The 23,059-nt window shown below is 27.3% G+C and overlaps 4 protein-coding genes across 10 annotated transcripts in view; 2 read left to right on the top strand and 2 right to left on the bottom strand.

The window, feature by feature from the left end:
- Window positions 1-625: 625 nt before the first annotated feature.
- LOC132929221 (mediator of RNA polymerase II transcription subunit 26) lies at window positions 626-6,393 on the bottom strand. The gene is made up of 4 exons (XM_060994413.1): window positions 5,865-6,393; window positions 2,942-3,016; window positions 2,365-2,589; window positions 626-2,296 (listed from the first exon to the last, which is right to left on the bottom strand). The coding sequence occupies exons 1-4, from the start codon at window positions 5,925-5,927 to the stop codon at window positions 1,646-1,648; spliced, it is 1,014 nt and encodes a 337-aa protein (XP_060850396.1). The 5' UTR covers window positions 5,928-6,393; the 3' UTR covers window positions 626-1,645.
- Window positions 6,394-15,649: 9,256 nt separating this feature from the next.
- Window positions 15,650-18,650, top strand: LOC132930765 (iron-sulfur cluster assembly 1 homolog, mitochondrial). Its single transcript, XM_060996808.1, has 5 exons — window positions 15,650-15,911; window positions 15,988-16,041; window positions 16,110-16,215; window positions 16,515-16,672; window positions 18,457-18,650. Exons 1-4 carry the CDS (start codon window positions 15,834-15,836, stop codon window positions 16,661-16,663), a joined length of 387 nt encoding a protein of 128 aa, XP_060852791.1. The 5' UTR covers window positions 15,650-15,833; the 3' UTR covers window positions 16,664-16,672; window positions 18,457-18,650.
- Window positions 16,863-20,999, bottom strand: LOC132930764 (uncharacterized). Its single transcript, XM_060996807.1, has 8 exons — window positions 20,719-20,999; window positions 19,836-20,593; window positions 19,219-19,332; window positions 19,096-19,156; window positions 18,916-19,016; window positions 18,699-18,811; window positions 18,097-18,225; window positions 16,863-17,102 (listed from the first exon to the last, which is right to left on the bottom strand). Exons 1-8 carry the CDS (start codon window positions 20,782-20,784, stop codon window positions 16,975-16,977), a joined length of 1,470 nt encoding a protein of 489 aa, XP_060852790.1. The 5' UTR covers window positions 20,785-20,999; the 3' UTR covers window positions 16,863-16,974.
- Window positions 21,000-21,158: 159 nt separating this feature from the next.
- LOC132930762 (prestin) overlaps window positions 21,159-23,059 on the top strand; it is a 57,959-nt gene continuing 56,058 nt past the window's right edge. For 2 of the 7 annotated variants that reach the window (XM_060996802.1, XM_060996799.1), the window contains exons 1-2: window positions 21,159-21,470; window positions 21,816-21,888. In XM_060996802.1, the coding sequence (XP_060852785.1) occupies window positions 21,866-21,888 (23 nt within the window). In that variant the 5' untranslated portion in view covers window positions 21,159-21,470; window positions 21,816-21,865. Of the gene's footprint in view, window positions 21,889-23,059 lie in introns of all 7 variants that reach the window. The other 5 variants (XM_060996800.1, XM_060996796.1, XM_060996797.1 and 2 more) reach the window with 4 other exon arrangements.

Genomic DNA, 23,059 nt, shown 5'->3' with positions numbered 1-23,059 from the left:
CAAAAACATAAGACTTTAATGTTCTATGTTTACATTGAACATCCTCTAAACAATTCTCCAATGCATATTTGTTAAATTTATTTATAAGATTTAAAATTTATAAATTAATATGTATTAATATGTTGTTTAAGTCTCCATCATTTTTAACAAAAATGTATAAACAAATGTTTTTTTGCATAAGAGAATTGAGAGGCTTGCCCCACAAACCCTTAATTATAATAAGGGTCCCTTATATACTTTCCAAATAATTTTTAAAAAAAATGTTGATTAACATTTTTTAGAACAAATTGCAATAGTTTGTATTGGTAATTAATTTTTATTTTACAAAATATATCCTTGAAATACATCTAATAGATTATTTATATTATGTAAGATAAATAATTTATAAATTAATTAACCTAAGACTCTATTCTTCATTAGCACTTTTAGATTTTAAAGTAAAAGGTTCATGAGAATTAATATTTTTGCATATTTATTTAATATTACTTACTGTTGTAGAAGACACAATGAGTTTATTAGTGAAAACAAAACTTTTGGTTCCATTTCTATTAATATTTTTAATAATCAATCATTTGGTATTCATTAATATAAATTAACTTTATATTAGTAATAATAACAACAAATATAAAAAAGAACCAATCATTGTATTTAATTATATCAACAAAGTACTTATTTAAGTACTACAATACTGTGAAACAAATTTAAAATTTTCTTTTCATAGTATATGGTTTAACAGCTATTACATAGAAAATGTACCCAAAGTAAATGCACTATGACAAAAAAAAAAATACATGCTTTTATTCATGAATATTATATGCCAATTATATTAAAATAATAATAACTAAAGGTCAAAAAAAATTAATAATAATAATAACAAAAGAAAAAAAAATCATATATACAATAATTTAACAAATTTAGCTAAAACAATAAGGGAATTAGGAAGTTCTTTGATTAAAAAAACAAAATATGAACATAAACGATGAAATAAAAGCATTGATTATACATAGTTAATAGTTTATGTATAATTAATGATAAAAGTGACCAAAAAATTTCTTTATATACAAACTATTTTACCTTAGAACAATTCTTTAAATAATAATCATTGTAAATATACATTATTATTATTTATTTATTATTATATGGTAACAAACAACATGATATTTATGATGAGATTTGCTAAAAAAAAATTTACATCAATGAAGGCACAAGAAATTGCATTTTGCAGTTTGACCCAAGTTTACTTTGTTACGTACAAAAAAAAAAAAAAAAAATACAAGACAAATAATAACATTTATTATATCATAAATTAAACTTGGTCTTTTGACTAGCTTAACAAATCAGATTAAATTTTCCGTTTGAAAAATAAAACAATGATTATTACTTTGATCTAGGAATTGCAATATTAGTTTTCCAATAAGTTATACATAGGTAAACAATAGTACATTTTTACAGCATTTAAAGACAAGTAGTTTCATAAAACATTATTAGACACATTCTGTAATCGGATACATGTCTATGTAAATATTATAATTTTTTATTTTTATTTAAATTTTACACTTTTATTATTAAAAAATTATTTTTAGTATATACATTATTAAGACTTGAAATGTCTTTATCACAAAGTCTAGTAGAAAAAAAATCCCTGTCAGTCAATTATCACGTATGGTAGTATGACAAGCGGTTCACCAGTATCGTTTGTCCTAGTTAAGACCTCGTGCCACTCTCTAAATGTTTCACCATTTTCCCAATTACCAGTAACGCCTTCTATTTGAGCTCCGTCTACCAAATCAGTAGGTGACAGAGGGGGCCGTGGTGGCGATGGTGGTGGTGAACTCCAGTCTATGGCTTCTAGATCTAGAGGAGGTAATCTATTATATATTTCCTGTATTTGTCGGTCGATGTCTGAAACTTTAGGTCGACTAGGTTTATCAACTTTTGTTATAGACGGTTCGTCCTGGAACTCTTGTACAGGTATTTGTGGTTTTTCTTCCAATTGATAATTTTCATCATCCTTTCGTAATGACGCAATTATTTCTTGGGTGGTTTTCAATTTACTGGCACCAACACACACCATTCTTTCCAAATCCACAGGATTGGTAGGTTTTATCCCCAGTTTTGAAGAATTTTTACCTCCTTTTTTTCGGCCACGTTTTTTTGGACCCTGTGGTTCTAAAATAGGATCAGGTTCTGGATCAAGCTCATTAACTGGACTAGGTATTGGTTCTGGTGTTTTTTGAACTGGTGGTGGTGATTTGATGGTTGAGCTTAGAGAAGGTATTCCATTTAATTTTGGTTTCTATATAATGAAAAAAATAATATTATTAAAATATTGAAATTACAAATTTTATAAGATTGGTTTCTTACTTTAATAGGTGCTGTACATTGATCAGGTGAAGTCATAGGTCTTTTACTATAGTTGCTAAGCATGCCATTGGACTGTGAGGATGGAAGCTTAGCCTGTTGTATGACTTGAGCACTATTTATCATTAGGTTACGCCATCTCTGTACAAGCTCCTTCGCACGTTTGGCCAACTGTTTGTCCACAGTTTTACGTCGTAATTCATTAACCATTTTACCAATACGAGTTGCCTTAAATACACAAATATAAATATTGTAAATTTATAAAATAAAAAGATGATAAATAATATTTTAACTCAGTGGTATAAAATTAGATAATTTTATGTACACACTTATCACACTTATGTATTTAATTATTTTTAAACAAGAATAAATAATAAATGTATATAAAATCCTGTTGCATATTAATTTTTTTACTCTGTATTAACTAAATACATGAATGACGTTTATCTCTTCTGTGAAATATAAGGACTCCAAGTTTTAAAAATAAAATAATCAAAGGACTTTAAATCTGATAAAATGTGATATGTGTATACAAGATGAAAAATAACATTATACAGCTGGTGAAAATAAAACTATTTACCTCGAGCACCTCCGTAGTAACCGGTAGTTGTTCAAGGGTTGAAATAACCTCGAACACTGTAGACATGTCGGTAACCTGGAGCAGTACACATTTATGAATATTTTATTAAGGCATTTATGCATAGTAAATAATTATGCACAATATTAGTTACGATAAATTTTGATTTAGTAGCTACTAATCATTTTTTTTTATTTAACTAGTAGTACTTTTATTTTTAAACTATAAAAACCTACCAAAAAAATATTAAAAATATAACACCACACCCAGGTGATATTTATATATTAATCAATTGAATCTAAATATTTTAATGAGTATTGATGAAACATTCTTCATCAGGAATCTATAAGGTAATTTTATCTTGGTTCTTTTATATACATTTTTCTTGCATATTTTATTTTAATGTACAAAATAATTTCTAATTAAATTGAATTAGTTTAAATAAAAATAATTTAAGACATAGAATATATTTATGTAATGCTACAAATCAAGATTAATATTGATAAAATTAATTTTATTTTAAATCCTTGTAGGGAAAGGAAAATAAAATATATGTAATTACAAGCATAAAGCTTGCCCTTAGAAAATAACCTTATTTTTAAAATTAATTTAATCTTTACTAGAAATCAGAATATAATACTTTGTAACAACTTATAAATTACAATAATCTTTAAGTATATATTTAACAACTTGACACTCAAATGTTAGAATATAGGTACAGCACAGCTATAAATTATGTCATTAGGTAATCGACGATTAATTTAATCTTTTTGTGAAATATTACAGAATAAAAAGAAAAAAAAGATATAAGGAATGATGAAAATAATTTTTTTATTGACAATTTAGGTTATGTTTATTTTTTCAAAAACACATACAAAATATATTATATAATGCAACTAAATTGAAACTTAATGTCCTTATAAAAATAACAAGTCTTAACATTTACATTTTTACATGGCTTATTAATTTTCTATGTACTTTTAAGATTAATTATGTTTCTAAAAAATATAGTTTAAAATTAAATCTAAGTTAATATTTAGTTCACAGACATTTTGCAAAAATGTATACTTAAAACAATTAAATGGGAATAATTAATGGTTGTAAATAACCATTAGACATCAAACTAAAATTGTAATAAATTAATTTGAAAAAAATTAAAATTGAATGTTTAATAGTATTTTTACTTTATCCTAGAGATATAATTTGCAATTACTGATGAACTAATATTTATTTTATCTAATATGTTTAAATTTGTCTACCTAACATTACTCTTTAGATACATAACAAATCAAAACTAAACAAGTTTTAAAATAATTATCAATTCAATTAATGGTTTTATTTTATTTCAAATACTAATTAAAAGTTCTTTGTTATATTATTTAAACATATTGAACATGCTGTATTTCAGTTACCAAAAAAAACTGTTATAATATTAGTTAAATTATTCCGTTTCCTTGACCTAAAATGACCTACATAATTCTACAAATATGTAGGGCGAAAAAAATCGTTTATTTCTAAAAAATCATTGTTAAACCATAGGACTGACTAATTGAAAGCATTTACGTTTAAATAAATGAAATCAACAACAATAAAGCGAATAAGTAATGTGGTAAGTCATGCATTTCACAGCGACAACAAACATTTATGTTGAGAATACACGATGTGCATGTCGTTTCGATTGATGACATAAATGATATCGATTATGATACATATTATAAAACGTGAACAATTATATGTTGGGAGGGACAGTAATTATTTTGGACGAAAATAACGGTATTGGAGACAAAAATCGTAATACAATGTATGGGACCAAGGTGTTAGATATTGACACAAAGTGCGCCACGAGTACCGCGAAACATTGTGAAAACCGTAGTTTCCGGGACGGCGCGGTAATAATATAGTCCTCGACATATTTACGAAACGCGTGCACATTTTCCCAAGCATATTCCTTGGCAACGACCCTTGTCGTCGATCAAACACGCAGGGTTGACAACAAACGATCGAAAAAATATTAATAAAAATGTGATGGGGCAAGAGAAGAGGGAGATGTTCCATTATTATAGAAGTGAAAAAATGAAAAAGAAAAAAAGAAACGTCGTCAGACGGGAGACAACAGTTGCTACTTGCTAGTGGAGGAATACATTATGTAATATTATTATTATAAAGTGGAACAGGACGCGCGAACGCGATCGAGAATAACGCAAACAGACAAAAAAAAACGCAGAAGGCAGAAAGCCAGTAAGACGCGCACGAGAAAGGAACGTTGTCGAGCGCGCGTGCGCACTGCCGACGTTCCGTAGGCCACGGGACCGACCGGACGAAATGTCATCAGTGTGGCGCGGCGGCGTACGGTACGTCCGCCGTCGTCGACAACCTATTTTCGGCCATTGTACACACGACGAACGAACACCGTCGGCCCCGCGCGCCACGACCGGTGGACGAACACGCACACGCGCTCGCGCACACACACTCACTCAAACACACACATATATAACCTCGCGGACGTACGGCGCGCCACACGGCCGTCGGTCGGCGGCGGAAAATCGGTTTACGTTTTACGCACACGCACACGCGCCGGCGAACGGACGACGGCAGTCGGCGGGGGTCTTGGCGGCCGTACGCCAGTCGTCGACAGACGTAATATCGCGGACGGACGACACGGGGGAAACCGGAGACGTCGACAGCGATGGCAGGGCCGCTGTCGATCGCACTCGCGTTTTCTCCCGGTGTCGGCGGACAACGATTAACAACAATTTTAACAATAATGACAACGACGACGACGACGATCGGAACGCGCCACCGCGTAAACCACGGTTACAACGGTACTCGTAACAACATGTAAATATCGTATTTCAATAATAAAAAAAATCAAGTTATTAAAAATAATAAAATAATACGGGAGTTTGTAAAAATAATATAGTCTTACATTGTATTCATCGTCCAATGCGCTCAATAACCTATGTTTTATGTCGAAAAAAGTCTTCTGCATGAGGCCCTATTCGGTCTCAGTTCGGAGAGCACGTCGGCCCACATCAGCACGCACAGCACAACTTACAGTGATGGCGGACGTGCACTGAGGGCCGCCGCTGGCTCCCGAGCCGCAGTAACGGCGATTGGCGGCGGTCGGCACACGAAAGCAACCTGGCTACACGGACGGCACGGCCCGACAATGAGCGGCGCGGGCCGACCACAGCCGAACCTCGAATCAGGTGTTGCCGCGCCCGCCGCGCAAACCGATCCGCAACGTTCAGTCCACCGCCTGTACTATAGCTTACCCGTAAATCTTACAGAACGTTCTATAGCTAGCGGTACCAAACGACGCTAGAAGACGAAAATCCCCTTACTGATTTCCTGAAAACGACGAAAGACCAATTGGTTACTTCCGCAAGTTGGCAATGTCGATTTGTCGTTCAACCACGAGTCACAACTGCTTCAGCTGCTGATAACCTGAAAGTCTTATCAACATGGTGATAGCTATTAGCTAACTCACAACAGTCTTGAGTAGTTGTGAAAACGTGGAATAATTTTATAATATTATATTTATGTGAATGTATTATGATTTTACTTTCTTTGCTTCTATAGTAGACGTCCAAATATGATTGGCGTCTACGTGTCTGAAAGATGTTGGTTCTAAAAAGTTAACCGTTATACAAACCCTCCTCGCACGTGGTTTGTTTCCGGTCAATTTTCGACTTCTCTACCACGGTGGCTATAAAATATAATAAATAAAGTAATAATTATAATCCTGAAATCTAAATATAATAATTCGATAAACCTTTAACAAATTGTTATTCAATAATTCGATTTTTAATGTGTTGAATAAATTATAATCATATAGGTGTTATAGGTACAATACATGTGCATATTATAATGTTGTATACGTTTTATACAAAATTCAAACCTACATTTCAATAAGCCTGCTATTACCATTTACCAAAAATTATGCTGAGTGCTAATAATAACGAAAATCCTTTTTTTAAATAAAATTAAGACAATATACAACTATATGTAAGTAATTATGGCCAACATGATGCATAATGTAATTTCTAATACAGAAGAGTTTCAGTATGAATAAGAAGTACAATTTTTGTTCTAAGCTATTCATAATGTATTGAATATTGATTATTGATAAATCATTGCGACCATTCTATGACAACCATAAAATAATAATTTTAAGCCATAAAAATTATTATTTATCTTTGTCTTCAAAAATATGCCCGTTCTGATTAATAATAAGTAATAGCAATAATAAAATATTATGTACATTAAATTATTAAGTTAATGTAAAATTCTTTTCTTTTTTTTCGTAAAAATATACAACTATTTTAAAATATTACAATCTATATTCTATATTCTATACAGTTGTACGATAAGTAATAATTATGTTAAAAATGAGAGACTAAGAACTAATGATGGCATGGTAGGAAATCTAAATTCTTAGGTTTAAAACTTACTCAAAATTTATTTTTATGTAAAATAAGTTTTAGTAAGAAATATCTGTGAAGCCATTTTTTATTTTTTGGATATAGGCTTAATAATATCATGGTCATATAGGTACTATATTTTCATCTTACATTTTTTGTATACATTATTTGTGTACTTAGTACTTACTACAGTGCTACTTCTATAGATTTTAATTTTTAAAAATAAAATAATAATTTTGAAAGCATAATATTTGATATAGGTATTACACAAAGGTATATACTATAATGTACCTATGTCAAAATCTTTTCGATTTGTTAATTGTGCATCGTGCTATATAAAATTAATGGCTTATAAATATTAAAAAGATATTTCATTTAAAATGGACGTTATATTCTTATATTATAAAAATACAAATTATCTTATTGACTTAGTAGAACATTTGCCATTGGGTTCTATACTAGTACGTATGACTAAAATGTGTCTTAAATTACTGTTATAGCTATTATAATTGATGGAGATAATTACGAACTTGCAGGGTGTCTACTAAATCTATAGGTTAAGTATAATTAATGCTTTAAATACATACAAATTTTCATGACGTGGTTATATTTCATTTTGCCAATTTTGATAACTACAAAATTTTTCCCGGGTGATTTACCCTCCTTTAGTCCTTTTACAAAACGACTATCACAAGCCCATAACACATTTCCATTTTTACAGTATCGTGATCGTCTGCGCTTGTTTATTTACAACATTACATACTATTTAATGATATTTTAGGTGCGGTATATCATTATATTTTATATTATAAAGTATATACTATGGCCATGTGGTTCGTATATATATAGTAATAAATAATACTAATAAAGTAATAACTAATAGTACTTATAGCCTACACCGTATATAGACTACATATCTTGCTTAATGTACATTATTATGCATAGGCCGAAATACGAAATTTCTTTATAAATTATAAGTATATTTATAATATAGATATCTTGGTAAAGTAGGTACACTACCTGAATTGATATATTGGTGATAGGCACTAGACTTATATTTCAGCGTATGAATAAATTTGAAATTTTTCGGAAGGAGAATTTGGAAATATTTGAAGATGGCCGGCTGGAACAACGCCTACATCGTGTATAATGATTTCATATGAATATATTATATTAATTTAATCCGAACGTATATTATTTATTTTAATACAGTATAGAATAAATGGTAATATTATAGTATTATATATTTATATATTAATATTGTATTCATTTATTTAAAAATAACGAAATACTTTATATTGTGGCTATGAAAAAAAAGTATGTTTCTTTTTTAATGCATTATACTCGATCCGTCGATCGTCGATCCTAAAATTATATATTTAACTTAAGCGTATTTATTCGTTTTATGAATTTGTATGCATTAAGTAAATGTATATTAATATAATATATGTATTATACAGGTTACCATTATAGCCTATAGGTATAGTTAATAGTGTATACTGTATAGATTAGGGATGGTCAGTGGTCAACATGAATGTTCTCAGTTCGCGAGCCGTATATTTATGGATATAATCATAATGATGGTAGTATGGTACCATATGAGCTAAAAGTGTTTTTAAATACATTTTATATAATATGATGATAATTTGTTTTATAAATAAAAACAAAAAAATTAAAATTCATAGTAACAATTAGAAAATGTTGATTTTATAAGACGCGAGCCACATCAAATTACGACGAGGTCCCGCTCGTGAGATACAAGTTGGCCATTTCTATTGACTGATATAGACTGCAGAGTGCAGATGATAGAAAACAGAATGAAAAACCTGTACTTAAGTAATTTATGCCATTAACTATTAAGTAATAGTTAAATACTTTTTTTGAACTCTTACTAAAACTTACTATATATCTATATATGATACATAATAACAAAGAAATCTGAAAAATGTGGGTCAATATTAACTAAATTCATCATAATATATCTAGTTGGCTTTTTTATAAATATTTTGAGATGTTTATTGGAGTATAAAAGGGGACTTCGTAAAGGATATTACACTAGACAACTAAGAAATTAATGTGGAAAAGTAAATAAAGTGATTTAATTTTACCAAGTATTAAACTATTTAAAAATGTACCTACATCATTAAAACACATAACATTTACGTTTTATCAGTGAATTCAATAACACGGGAAAAAATTTAATGAATTAGGGGGGGGTGGGGCGTTCTTAGGGTGTGTATTAGGCCATTATAGTATCATGAACTTTAAAATTTTAATAATTATTGGACTTCGTGAATGCTCCAAATCTCCAATTCACCGTCATAATTATGTAATATTATGATTTATAACCATATACCTATAAACAACTCAAGTAAATACGTTGATAGATTGAAAATATATATTTTTATAATTTTCGTAGTATACTAGTATCTATACCTATAAATAACTTCAAAATAGTCGAATATTTTGGACATTTTATCGTGAATAGAAAATTATAATAAGAACTTTATAAACATTTGGTGAAATTTATTTCAAGTATTTACGGTTGTTCAATTTTGATTTTATTAACAATAATTAGATTTGCATAAAAATTCCCGTTTTTAATTATTTTTTTGTTTTTTCAAATTATAAAAATAAGTATTGGGAATTCATTACTTTTGGGAACCTCTAACTTCAAAGTACTAGAAGATCCGATTTTTTTCTTACAACAAATCACTTCCAGTTTTGAAAATCAAAACCTTTTTACTGTTTCAAAAGGCAATATAAGACAAAAAAATAAAAAATATATATCTTTATAAAATCAATACAGCGATGAGCTGTTCTATTCAAAATCTAACATTTGGAAAAAATGAGATTTTTTAGCAGTCAGTTTTCTTCTTTTCTTGTGATTAAAAATTGTATAGTCGAAGATAATTGAATTTTTAATATTTTCACTAAATGTTTTTATATATAAACATTTTTTGTGCATGATATAATTTTAAAGTTTTTTGAATTTACTGAACTATATTTATACAGATATTTGAAATTTTTGATTTTTAGATTCTGAATATCTAAATGTATTGATTTTACAATGTGTTTTATTTTTTTTATTTTTGTGTCTGTCATCACGATTTGGAGTAGTCAGGGGCGGATCTTGGATATTTTGTAGGGGGGCCGGGGGGCCATATAAATTGTATAATTTGAATTATAATTTATTAATAATACATATTATATTCTTATTTTGAAACAAAATTGGTAATATATTTAATTTAATGTTGATTACATAATATCACACATCAAAATAATAATTTATAGATATAGGTACCTACCTAATATACATGTATTCATTAATAATAAAAATATCTTCAGATTCTTATACTTTCAAAAGTATACTAAAATCAAATTTTAGTCACAATTTTTATTTATAAGCGGTTAAAGTTCAAATGTTTACGAAATATACCAAAATCGCGAAAATTTATAAAAGGAATTTTGAAGTTGAAAATTCATAAAACTTTTGTGATTTATAACTAAACTTAAAAAACCCAATACAAGGTTCTCCGTAAGTTTTCCTTCAAATAACTGTAAAAAAAAACAGCATCAATAAAGAAAAAATATGAACGAATGAAATTTAAATTTTTACGAAATCGCGTAAAATAACGATATTATATTCTAAAACGATTTAAGATATTTGTTGTTATTTAAAAAGTATATTAAGTCGTAAAAACTTGAGACTTTCACTAGTAGTTGAGATTGCCATTTTCTGTACATAATTTAGTATATACAGTAATACAGAGGCTCAACAGAGCCATGTTAAGAGAGGGGTAAAGGGGGCAATTTTCCCCGGGCGCGTTGTTTTGGCGCCTTTATTTGCGCTTATAATATGCTACCCGTGGCCACAAAAACCAAACATGTTATAATTTTATAAATAATAAACAAAGGACACTGTGGTGAACTATGACAAAATAAATCTATTTTTCTATTTTACCTTTTTCATCGAAAATCCGTTACTATTTTATCGACCTTCGTCTGTAATGACTACTGTGTATTACCATTGATTATAAATATCTACTATATAGTAATTATAGTTAATAGTGTTTATACAGGGCAATCCGGTCTGGCGAGAGAGATACGGAATAAAACTCAGTGGGCCGCTCAAAATATGGTCTGGTAATTGATCATATATTTTTTTTGATTATATAGTGAATTTAGTATAATGTATAAACATTGGTAGAAAATATAATTGTTCGAATTATTTAAATTGTACAGCAGTTGTAGCACTTGTAGCTGTAATCAAACGTTTAGAAATTTTAAAACTAGGTAGGCCGATATCTTGCCAATTCGGCGCTGGCTATATTATAATTATATAATATAATTATTCATAATCAATAATATTACGAACATTACGAACTTCAAAGATACAATATGGATTTATAAAATATATCTAGGTTTTCATATTTTAAGGTCTGTTTCAGAATCATGTATAATTAATTATTAATAATAGTAAGGTGACGGCAGGCGATAAAAAAACCCCTTTCTCCACCGTATTCGATATTCTTACCGAATATAACTATATTTTTAAACTGATATTAGTAATATTTTATATTATATGGCAGATAAAAATTTCCAGATTTTAGTAACTATTTTAGTTATTTTAGTAATTAATAGTAATTACTAATTAGTACATTACGTTTTATTTCTAATATATTGTTACTATACAGGTGTAACCGTGCACTTCGTTGCCCGTACAAAATGCATCAGTCTTAAATTTGATTGCCTAATGCTAACATTAATTGGTTGAGTAGTTTTGGAATGCATCGAGAACATCATACCCGTCGTACACCAAATTGTTATAATATAATATATAAGATATATTAGTTATTACTGTAGCCTTCTCAGTTCTTTCCTGCACAATATAGTTTTTGCCATGTTTTACATTTGTAAAGTCGCATCCAGACCAAAGAAATATTTATCGGAAACACATGTTTTTGACATTGTCGTCGTCAATGTTTCCGATTTCCGCTCATAAGCGGTAACATAAATATTTGTCGATGACAATGTCGGAAATAAATGTTGCTGACAAGTTTTTCTTGGTGTTGACGCGGCTTAAGACGGTTTTAGGAAAAAATTAAAATTGTTTAATTTCGACAACTTTTTCAAATAATACCTAATTGTAATCGAGAGTCAAAACTCAAAATGTTATTGATAACGAATAATTTATAAATCAATAATGCCAAATCCATAGGCTAAATATAAAATAATAATATAGTGTATAACATTATATAACCTATTGTGTCGTTTTTGTAATACATACCCTATACCCAAATACCCAATGGCTAATATGATTCAATAATATTTATTTATTAATTAATTTGCTATTTTTCTGTCTGTCCTGGATTTGCTAGATGAAATTATTGGCAACCCTATGTTGGGGTACGTGTGAAATGTGCGATAAACTTCTCAGAACAATTTAAATCTATACGCCGATATCAAACACGATATAATTTGACAAACAAAACGTTAGGTTGCAGGTAGCTGGAACCCACGAGCCGCCGCGCCCGACCCCCACAATCTATTCTGTATATATAGGTATACAATACAATTTACACGTTTATTTTAATTATTAATAATTAATTTTAAAAAAACTGCATGACGATTGAATAATTAGTTTCGGAGTTTATCCCGAAAAAAAAAATGACTTCATTTTATGTTGTAGTATAGACTATAGAGTATAGATATAGATATAGAAGTATGGCTATAGATATAGATATAGATTATTGTCATTGTCAGCCATCAACCATGATTGTTTATTTTTAAACATGTATGATAATGATAAACAAGACTATGGTTGACAACTGATTCAACTGAAATTCTCTTTTTCAAATCCAAACATCCTATGTCAACTGTTACTAACTGACGACTTAACACAATAAAATAAAATATTGTTTGATTTTGGTTTTTTTATATATGTATTAATTTGCTATCGATATTTTTAATTAAAATAAATTAATAATTAATAATTATAATAAATATTGCATATTTTATTTTAGTTAGTTTTCGTGGTGTCCCATAGAAATGTATATAATAAGAAAAGTTGTTAAATCAAAGAGGAGAGGCGGGAAAAAATTTGCCCCGGGACGCTGAGTTGCTTGACACGGCTTTGAGTATACAGTAGGAATATATTATAGGTTTAGGTTTTAGCCTTTAGGTACATACTAACCTATACTAGCATAATCTGTGATACTAGTGTATGACATAAGGTATTATAATAACTACTATGTATAATGTTTTTGGAAAAAATTAATTAACTTTGCCGTATGGAAGTAGTTACGCAACCCATCTTAAATCCAACTTGAAAAATAAATTACTTGTATCAAAAAAAAAAAATATATTACAATTTAAATATAGGTAATATATCCTAGGACTTAGACTGACAAATCATCTCCACTAGATTTTTCGTATACAATGATATCATTGCATTCAAATTTAACACATCCATTATAGTGACTTACTCTCCAGTCTCCACCCCTACTACACAGCAGAGAGATACCCACTTGATTTGAAACTTAAACATATATTATGCATAATTATTAGTTCTTATTATACATTGTTAAATTATCCAACAATTTTAATTAGTTAGCCATTATACAGTATTGTCCATTTATATTACAAACGGCAAACACGTATTCTTATACTGTTTTATTGTAGTGTATTAGTGTATAAGTCGGTATAAAATAAAAATAATTATAAATGATAGGCTTTTATTAATATAACTGTTATAATAATTTATTATGTATTAAATCAAATCTTTTCGGAAAAATAAAATACAATGTAGGTTAGGTATGCAATTTTATTTATTCTGTGGTAAAACGTAAAACTAATTACTTACAGAAATATTAGAAATAGAAATATAGGTATATAGAATCTATATTTTGTTTCAATTTAAAAATTGTTATTCGTAAAAACTTTAAACATTCCACAATTACTTCTAATTATAATTTCGTATACATCATTCAATTTTTTGAAATATTTGAACTATTGAACTAATTTTAAGCTATTTATTCTACAAATATATTTACACTGTAATAATATAATATAAAATTCTAATAATTATTACCTAATAAAATGTGTGTTATATTTTTAGGAAAAATTAGTTTAACACATTTAATATTTAAACTTATATAGTATATACTATACTAATAATAGAAAATTAAATTAAAAATAATAATATGAATATTTATAAAATATCTGTAGAGAATAAAAATACAATTTTTATCGTACAATAAAATTAAAAATAGGTAATAAACAAATGAGTAATAAATATATTTTATCCCATTATGACCCATTCATCATTGGGTATATCATTGATTATGGTCTATTCGGTAATCAATGGTTAATATCATAAATAGGGCCTGGATTTAAATGCCTTTAAAAGTTTAAAACTATACAAATATGTTCTAAAAAATAGCCAAAAATGCCCTATATTTTTTTTTTACAATTTGTGTAATTTATTAAAAAAAAACTGACTAATTATTTGTTATTAGTCCGAGTACGGTGATGCTCCATAGTTAGAAATAAACATAAGATAAAAATTGAATCGAATATTGATTGAATATTGATTCGATAATGATTGGCAATGTGTATCGTGTATGGAAAACACCAGTAAACCTAAAACAACTTTGATATCAAGAAAACAATTTATCTTTATTAAAGATATATTTGTACAAAACATTGAACAATTTGAACAAATGTAAAATATACATTTAAATCAACAAAATGACCCAATAATGCTAAAAAATGCAAAATAAAATTTTCAACTTTGAAGCACCAGTTACATGAAACGAGTTATGTGCTTGTAAAGCATTGTCTAAAATCAACCAATAAAAGATCCGAGCCCAGAGCCCTATGATCATAAATAATTTCCACTGATATGTTTTCGTAGTTCGTTAAATGGTCTCAAATATAAACCTTTTGTAACCATGCGGGCATGCGGCACGCATTAACGCTGCACTTGGATATGCGGCACTGCTAATTAGTAGTTAAGCTGAGAACTGAGTAATGAGTAGCAACTGATTTTTAAATTTTTGCTATGCGAAGGATGGAAAAATTTAGTTATTATATAGTCTATTATGTCATAACTCATAAGGATAGTCGGTTGTGTATTAATTTCTATATATTATTCTATCGTTCACAGGTGGAATATTGTTGTACAATTTTTAACGTCTAACTTTTGACATAACTGTTAAATAACTGATAAAAAAATATGTCCTACAAAGATATGATAAGAGATAACACAATATTATTTATCATCATTCATTTTCATTGCATTATGTTGTGAATTCGTAATTCGTGTTATAACTGAAGAAACTATTGTTAAATGTTATTTTTGTACTTCCGCAGAAATATATTGTGCAAACTGTAAATTGCGGCCACTGCGTCAACAAATAACAATTTAAAAATGAATTTATAATTCATATTACAGCCTATAGGATAACATGGCAGGACGTATAGTGTCAGCCTCTATAAGGGCAGTAGCTGGAAGTAGAAAACCTATTAAGGCTGCTCTCACCTTGGTCAGTATTAAAAAAAATTCCATTAACTTAAGGAAATTATATTTTACTAGCAATAATATATTATATATTTTTGCAGACACCATCGGCTGTTGATCAACTAAAAAAGATACTGTCCGGGAAATCAGACTGTGTTGGTTATGGTTTTATAATTTATATATTTATTGTAAGTATTATTTTTAAGTTGTTTAAATGTTATAGATTGCTCTTAAAATTGGCGTTAAACAACGAGGATGTAATGGTTTAAGTTATACACTGGACTATGCCAGCGAAAAACATAAATTAGATGAAGAAGTTGTACAAGATGGTAAATTATTTTAATAGATAATATTATATTATTAAGCTATTTTCGAGAAATTTTGCATTAATAAGATATGAATGGATATAATTATATGCTTTAAATATCTATCTATACTACTATACACTATCCAATGAGATAACTTGCCGATTTTCTACATCCCCACTCAACACCCTGTATTTATATTGGTTCCATTATGGCAGGGTGTCAATTAATGATGCAGAACTAATTTATGATAATATTATGTTTTCTTCTTGTACAGAATATATATAATATGTAAAATAGACAATTGTTTTTATGTATTCTAGGAATTCGTGTGTTTATTGATAGAAAAGCTCAGTTGACATTACTTGGAACTGAAATGGACTTTGTTCAATCTAAATTGTCTTCAGAATTTGTGTTTTATAATCCAAACATTAAAGGAACTTGTGGATGTGGTGAAAGTTTTAATATCTAAACTTAAGAAGTAAGTTATAGGAAGGCATTTTTAAGTAAAAACATTTTCTTTTAGATAAATATATTATATTATTATAGTTATAAAAAAAATATAAAACCTATTTAATTTTCAAATTTAAAAGTTGTTAAATAATACAATAATCATATATATATTTAAAAAAATGTAAATGATAAATTATGAACACTTGAGATAAATCTAAATGTATTAATGTTTATTACTAAGAATTTAATTAAAAATAAAATATTTATAACATAAATGTTCTTATGGAATTTTATAGAACAATAAAATAAATTTAAAAAAATAATACACATTTACGACAACTTTGGTTGTTGTTTAAGTTCAGTGATATTAAGTATTTTTGAAGGGGTTTTATTTTTCCGCAATGCTTTTTTGTTTTTGTTTAATAATCCTTCTGTTGGTAATTTTTGTTGAGGATTTTCTAAAAAAAAGTAAATAAATAATTGATTAGCAATTTTATTATTTAATACTTAAGTTTCTACATTGATTTTATAATTCTAGTTAGTCAATGTTATAGTCTAGTAGAGTTGCATGGAAACCAAACTTTTGTACTATCTTTCTATATCCAAACATGACCCACCCGTTGAATCCATACAGTGTTTTGGTACCCTAATATTGACAGCAAATACATTGGTTACTATATTTTAGTTGTTGTACAAGACTGTTAACGAATTAAAAATTTAGTGATTTCACATTTGCTTAAAATGATACAGTAATAATTAGATAATACTTAGTTGGAAAAAAAAAATGTTTCCATAATATTAAAATATTAGATTTGGTCATTAAATTAAATTTTTTTATAAGAATGTTATGGAATGGACTAAAGTTTTAGGATTCTATACCCTGTCTCAAAAGACCGATAGATTGTTGTCCATTTCCGCGCATCTCCCACCAACGACCCATACTATAGGATGGTCTCTAAATTAAATATAATAATATTAATAATTAGAAATTATAGTTGTTTATATTCATATTACATATGAATATAAACATATTTACATATTTCATATTTTCATATTTTGCTATTGTCTTCATGAAATGTCTCCTTCCAAGGTGGGGGAAATTTAATATACATAATTTTGATAACATTATATTAAATATTATTGGTATAAGTTAAATTCATAATCATTATTTTAATTCTTTATACATTGATTTTGTAAAGACTATATAGTATTACGGTTAATAGCTGATTATTTTCTAGTGGGTAGTATTTTAAATATTGTTTAATTAATTTTGGGTTAAACATTTTTAATATTATTATTAATTAATGGTTTTTGACTGCATTATTTATTACTTATTTATTAAATTTAAAGACAAAAATATAATCCTGGGTCTAATTAATTTGTAAACATTTGTTTTTATTAAATAAAAAATTAAATAGAATAAATGTATTATATTTATTGAATATAAGATACCTGAAGTATATGATTTTTCAGGTGCAATCAATTGATATCTTTCCATATAATGTAGTGTTGAGATAGAATAATTATTTGGAGATTTCATGGTAGCTTGTGTTGTTGGCACAAAATGTTTATTCATATCAACTGAAATAACAATAAATATAAAACTTTTATTTATATTTAATAAAAATATACATACTAATTGATAAAATATTACCTACATAATAAATATGATTATATATTATTTGTTATAATACACTTTAATACCATATACAATTTTAGAAAGGATGATTTAATATATTTTTGTGTATACATATACACCATATTCAACAAAAATAATAAAATAAAAAATTTGATTGTATTTTTTATTTTTAGGTTTCAAACGAGTATAAAGAAAAGAAAAAACAAGATGGGAGTGGATGAATAGTCAATGCCATTAACATAGTTTTTCATTTCAATTAGATGCAGTAAACTTATATTGTTGTCAATAATTTATGTGTTGTACTGTTACTATTTGAAAATGTGAATTGTTATTTATTTCAATTATTAAAGTTGTTGTGTTTATTAAATTTTTAGTATCTCATTAGAAAACACAGCAACCATGAGTCATGACTTACATTTTATGGCTTGTTCAGGTGATAAGTACTGCATGGCAAGTGCTTGCATCTGTAAGCTGGAATCTATTTTACTATTTTCGGGTAACATAAAATGTTTGTATGGTTCAAAATTCCTAAAAGACAAAAATAAAATCATAAGAATTACCTAAAGCCTTATAAATGTCTTCAGTCAAATCAAATGAAGCCTTTAAAGTCTAAAGAGTAATATATAATTTACTTCGGTGTAATTGTTGCTGTAGGTTTAACACATTCTATTTGTTCAGCTACATTACATTTTTGTTCACTCTTATTATCTTCAAGTAAGTTATTTACTTGCCCCTTTAATTAAAAAAATAAATAACTATAAAATTATAATAATTATTTTTTTTAGAAAAATTTAGGAATGTTTGCAACTTACAATAATATTTTTATACATTGTCCATCCAACTTCAATTTTTTTGTCATTTTCTTCACATTCACTATATATTCGAAAAAAAAATAATTTTAATTTATTATTTTATTTATTATATACAAATATTACCTATTTTCACTATCTTCAGATGATGATTTCATATCAATATGAATCGATTGTTCAGGAGATATTGGATCCTCAATTACTTGAACATCATTTGCATTCAAATCAAATGATTCATCACTAGGGGAGAAAAAATACATAAATTTTAAACTAAGGTAAATAGTTATATAGTAGTGCAACCAGGATTTTATCAGGAGTCTAGTTTGATGAACCCAATTTTGCAAAATTTTCATCTAAGTTCTATTATTATTTTAATACAAAACCAACTACCACAAATAAGTTATTTGTTGATAATTTGTCTATATCAAAGTCAAGATAAAGGGCTTCCAAACTTTTTCATTCAAGTGCCAATTAAAAAAAATCAAAAGCTCTTAGAGGAGAAAAATTATGTAAACCTATTTACAAACTTCAATTTTTATCCCCTGTTTTTGGTTAAATAAATAAACTTAATAAACTTTTTTATAATGTCCCAAAGTAAAGCTCTAGGGCCATGAAAATAATTTACCCAACATTTATTTTTAATCTACTTAGGACTATTCCCATAGGCAAGTGTTGAACTCAAGTATCAATTTTTAAATTAAAAATAGTTTGCCTTACAGTATGAAAACAAATATTCCATGTACCTTATGATGGAGTATCTCCTTTCCTTCTCTTTTGTGTTATCTTTCTCATCTTTACTATTATCACATCTAGTATTAACAGGAATTTTTGGTTTTTCTTTTTCTATGGAAGTAATATCTGGTTTACCTGAATATTTTAAATTTTGTTTTGTTTTGGTTTTTTTTTGTACAGTTTCAGATTTTTTTAGATTGGTCTGTAGTTTTTCTGAATGGTTACTGTGAGAATATTGCGAAGGACATTTTTCTTGAGTTAAATCATTTTTAAACACTTCTGTTGTTTTAGAATCATTATCTTTTTTACATTGACCATTTTCTGAGCAACAACATTTATGTTGAGTTTGCTGATTTGATAATACAGTGACTAACAATTTCTGAATAGTTTCTAAAAGAAATTTCATTTGTTCATTTTGTAATTGCATCATGCTGTAAATATCTTTGACAGTTGGTGTGTTTTGGCAGGCACATTTGTGACACTCGCTACCAGACTTGTAGGACATTTTATCTGAAAAGTGACCATAAGGATTTTGATCACAATCACTGTATGATGAAGATCCATAATATTGCTTGTTGCGTGGTTCATAGTAACGAGTGTCTTTATGTACTGGAGGTGAGCGATTTTGACGATTTTTCCATTCACTATACGTTTCATGAGTATTTTGACTGTTAATATATGGTGGATGTCTATTTAATGACTTTGAATTATTTTCTGAAGAATCAAATACGACTGATAATTCTGGGACTTCAGGTTTGGCTGACAATTCCTAAAAAACATTATATCAACATTTTATAAGCATTTTGATGATAAAATATATTTTTTTTTAACAAAAAACCATTTGTAAGTATTAGCAGAAAATTGGAATAGTTATCATTGTGAAAAAGGATTTACTTGAAAGTGTGTGGGCTTGGGTGCCGGACGAGGTTCGAGTTCATCGTTGCGAGTATTTGAGTACATCGTACGAGTTCGTTCAATAGATAACAATTGACACGCTTAGTGGAAATAACAAAATGGTAAAAATATCGTTACTCTAAATCTACTTCTATCAAGTCTTCAGTCTTGACATAAGTACAAAAATATTAAACACTTAAACAAAAACGATACTTTAAATTGTATTTAATAAAAATAATTAAATAAATACTTATTTCTTAAAGATAAAATAATTGATAACGATTTTCCCGCTAAAAATAATCATTGTGTTTGTAAGTGATACATAGATAATAAAGATATAATCTATGAAGTGATATCCCTTCCATATTAAACTTTATTTATTTATCTTTAATCAATACCAATATCTAATTTTGATAAAAATATTTTGATATCTTATTAGTCATTAGCCGTGGACGGGACACGTCTGGACTGTATATCCTCGGTCCGTGCCCTGAGGTGTCGCGGAGTGAGGAGAAATGACAACTATCATTTTAGATTTAGCATTTTAGGGCTTTAGGCTTTAATGGTCAACATGAAATGAGTAATGTACTGCTAATAATTTTTTTCTACTGAATAAATAATCATAATTTTCGTTCAACATCAGTAATTACTAATTAGTAATTAGTCATTCAACCATGACTAACCATGTATCTACAATTATCAGTATATTATTGTCTATGCAATAAATCTAATTTTTCATTCTTATCATTAAAGTAAGTCAAAAACACAATACTTATTTTGTTATTAAGTGTAACGTTATGTCTTTAAGTTTAAGTTTAGTTAGATTTTCAAACGAATAATCAAGTCAATTAATTGTCAGTGTTTACACATTCACTGGTTTCAATGCCATGCACACCACACTTAAGGTCAAATGAGGTAGTAAGGTTTACTTCCTAATTATGTAAAAAACAGTTATGCACTATATTGAATCACTTAACTCAGATTAGCGGAAGAAGAATGATTCATTTTTAAAATAATGTATAAATAAATTTAGGAACTTAATATTGAAACAAATTATAAATAAAATAGTTATATTATTTTTGCTTTTTAATTTACAGGACAAAGTTTTCTTTAGTTATATCCTTCCTATTTTAATTGTTTTAACAATATGGATGATGATGATAAAAAAGGGTAAGTTAATTCTTATTAAAATTGCATAGATGTATTAAATGCTTGCTTATACAAACATATAGTTCTTTTGTTACATAAACAATTATTTGTAAAGTAAAAAAAATTATGTTCTTTAATATTATATTTTTTTAGACAGTTTCTTAAGGCTGGGATACTAGGTAAATTATTTCCTAAAATCCTAATTATTTTGATAAATTGAAGTTTAGTTAACTTCAAGTTCTTTTTGTAATATTGAATAGTTGATGTTTTTAGTATTTAATGGTTAGAAGATGATTAGCTTAAACTAAAATAATTTACAAACATAAATTAAAATTTTCTTAAACATTATTTTAAGTATAAATATAATTTTGATCAGCCAAGAAAGAGATTGCTATGATTATATTTTTATAAAAAAGAAAAAGAAAAGTAATGTATATTTACTTTAAATTGTTATATACTTAAATAAATTAATTTGTATATAAAAATAATATTATTTATAAGTACCAGTTAGCTAGATAAATAAATAACTGGATAAATTATTTTAATATTTAACCTATCAATACCCCAGCCTAAGTCATTTTTATTGTATGTTGTAATTTGATCTTTATTCTTTACATTATTATTTATTAATAGTTGCACTATTTGATTTTTTACATTTTTTTTTCAACAACTTTATTTATATAATTTATACAAGTAAGAATTAATTTATTTACAACAAATTGTTGTGTACTTAATTATTATGTTATATGCGTGGATAGCTTATTATTATCATATTTTACTTTATTTTGTATTGATTTTAGAAAAATTAAATTAAATTAAAATATATTAATATTAATAATGTCAAGTGACATAACTATCATCAATTATAATTTTTAATTTAAATATTTTTGTTTTTTTTTTCTATTTATCTGTTATTCGTCATAATATCAGGTAATAATCTTTGAGAAAATATAGTATATTATAAATACTGAACGTTATACTGAATGTTATTGCTCATTGTATTAATATTTTATTCTATCGATTAACAATGCGTATATGCATTATTATTTTTTATCATAATAATGAAATAAAAATATTATTCTACATACCAATTGTTGTATTAATTAATCTAACTTAAATAAAATATACAATTCTGAAACAGTGTTTTACTTTGTTGTTAACACAAACACATGTTAAATATTATCAGGAATTC

This window comes from Rhopalosiphum padi, chromosome 4 (genome assembly GCF_020882245.1).
Source record: "Rhopalosiphum padi isolate XX-2018 chromosome 4, ASM2088224v1, whole genome shotgun sequence".
Taxonomy (NCBI): Eukaryota; Metazoa; Arthropoda; class Insecta; order Hemiptera; family Aphididae; genus Rhopalosiphum; species Rhopalosiphum padi.
The sequence above is the reverse complement of the archived record's forward strand: the minus strand, read 5'-3'. Positions and strand labels throughout refer to the sequence as shown.